We start from the raw sequence: 1607 nt of genomic DNA on the forward strand, positions 1-1607 counted from the left end.
TATTTTTTATCTTGTCCTGTCCAACAGCTGAGCAAACAGATACGAGCTGAGAGCGTCTTGTGGTAGACAGATTTTACTGTCACAGCAGGGGTTTATTGAGTATAAACCCCTGTTGTATTTAATCCTAAACTTTATTTATATTCATTATGTTTATATATATATATATATATAAATATTTATATATACTTTTTTTTTTGTTGGACCAGACGGTCCAATCCCCCCCACCCACCACCATATAGAGCGGTTAAAACTGGCATGAAGGGCACTGAGAGGACATCTACTGTTTGCTGGCAGTGATGTCCATGCACCCCCCCACCAAGGGTCCCACATGTCTAATGTGCATTTAAAACTGAGGGGAGGGGCGAGTCCATGCGGCGGCCACCGGGGGGAGGCCTCTGCCAAGTAGTCCATCCCCTGCAGCGTATCGCAAGACGGCCGCCCTCCCAATCACCCTGATGCATGTTCGTATGAGGAAGGGGATAAATTGGGGGCACTTGGCAAACTGACCCCTGATGGTGAACCACCGTCCCTCCGCCTCCCCCAGCGTTGGGCCCAAGGTCCCCCAACCCATGGGCCCCACCACCCCGGGAGCCGACCCCACAGACCCCTCACCCCACACAAGGAGGGAGGAGCCAAGAAGGAGCCAGTCCCAGGAGCAAACCCCAGCCCCCGCCCCCGCCCCCAAGCACCTCCCCTGTGGAAGCACTGGTCAGGCACAAAAGGGATCGAGGCAGCCTGACTGGTACGCCCCCACCGATTACCTCAGTAGAGATCATGACCCGCCAGAACCCCTGGGCCCTGTATCTATTGGGACCCCCACTCCCCATGGAAAACCCCTCCCTGCTAGACAGGACCCCCACCCTGCCTCAGAGCCAGAGAGGGACTGATCCCAGCCCCCAGGGGCAGGTGAGCCCCACCTCAGACGCAGGTGAAATCCTGATTTGAAAACTGAATTTAATCCTGGCATGACTGAATCGTTACATCCCTATAAAGCACTGCTTAAACGTTAAACACTAAATTATCTTTTTGGCTGTTAACTTCTAAAAATTGGGCTTTAAAAGTGCTGAAAAGTGCAAGTTGGTCCTTGCCAAGTTTTTGACAATTTAAAATAAACTTGTTTAATTTATGAAATTATAGTCTAAAACTGTCAGCGTGCTGCCCCCTACAGGTTAAAATGAGGTAGTAAAGTTGAATTTCGTGGTTGGTCAACAGTGTTAAGTCACACGTCATTTCAGAAGTTTAATGTCATGATGCTCAGCAGCTCCAGTATAAAATCCCCATCCATTTTTGATTCTGTAAAAGTCTGTCGTTACTGTGTTAGCTTTAGCATGGCTCATAGGTGTTTTGCCTTCGGTTGTCAATAATTTACTGGCTTCCGCAACTTTCTGGTGGCCTTGGAAGTTAGACAACAGCGGTTGAGTGTAATTGGTATTGAATCTGGCGAACTCCATCCTGGTGATGGAAAAGCAATGAACTTTTCACTCAGGATTGTTAGCTTAATACATTACCCTTTATTAGCTTTTGATGCTAGCGCCATTTTACCACTCAGACACGTGTCCCCTGATCTGGATCATGAACGCCTGCCTCGGGAGCAGTGTTGGGACTAA

The 1607-nt window shown here is 48.7% G+C and overlaps 1 protein-coding gene across 1 annotated transcript in view; it reads left to right on the forward strand.

Moving 5' to 3' along the window:
- Positions 1-512: 512 nt before the first annotated feature.
- The window catches only part of LOC112155235 (trace amine-associated receptor 13c-like), a 14114-nt gene continuing 13019 nt past the window's right edge, over positions 513-1607 (forward strand). Inside the window, exons 1-2 of the mRNA XM_024286751.1 lie at positions 513-708; positions 767-906. Of these exons, the coding sequence (XP_024142519.1) occupies positions 513-708; positions 767-906 (336 nt within the window). The remainder of the gene's footprint in view (positions 709-766; positions 907-1607) is intronic.

The sequence above is a fragment of the Oryzias melastigma genome, linkage group LG21 (assembly GCF_002922805.2).
Source record: "Oryzias melastigma strain HK-1 linkage group LG21, ASM292280v2, whole genome shotgun sequence".
In the NCBI taxonomy this organism is placed as follows: domain Eukaryota; kingdom Metazoa; phylum Chordata; class Actinopteri; order Beloniformes; family Adrianichthyidae; genus Oryzias; species Oryzias melastigma.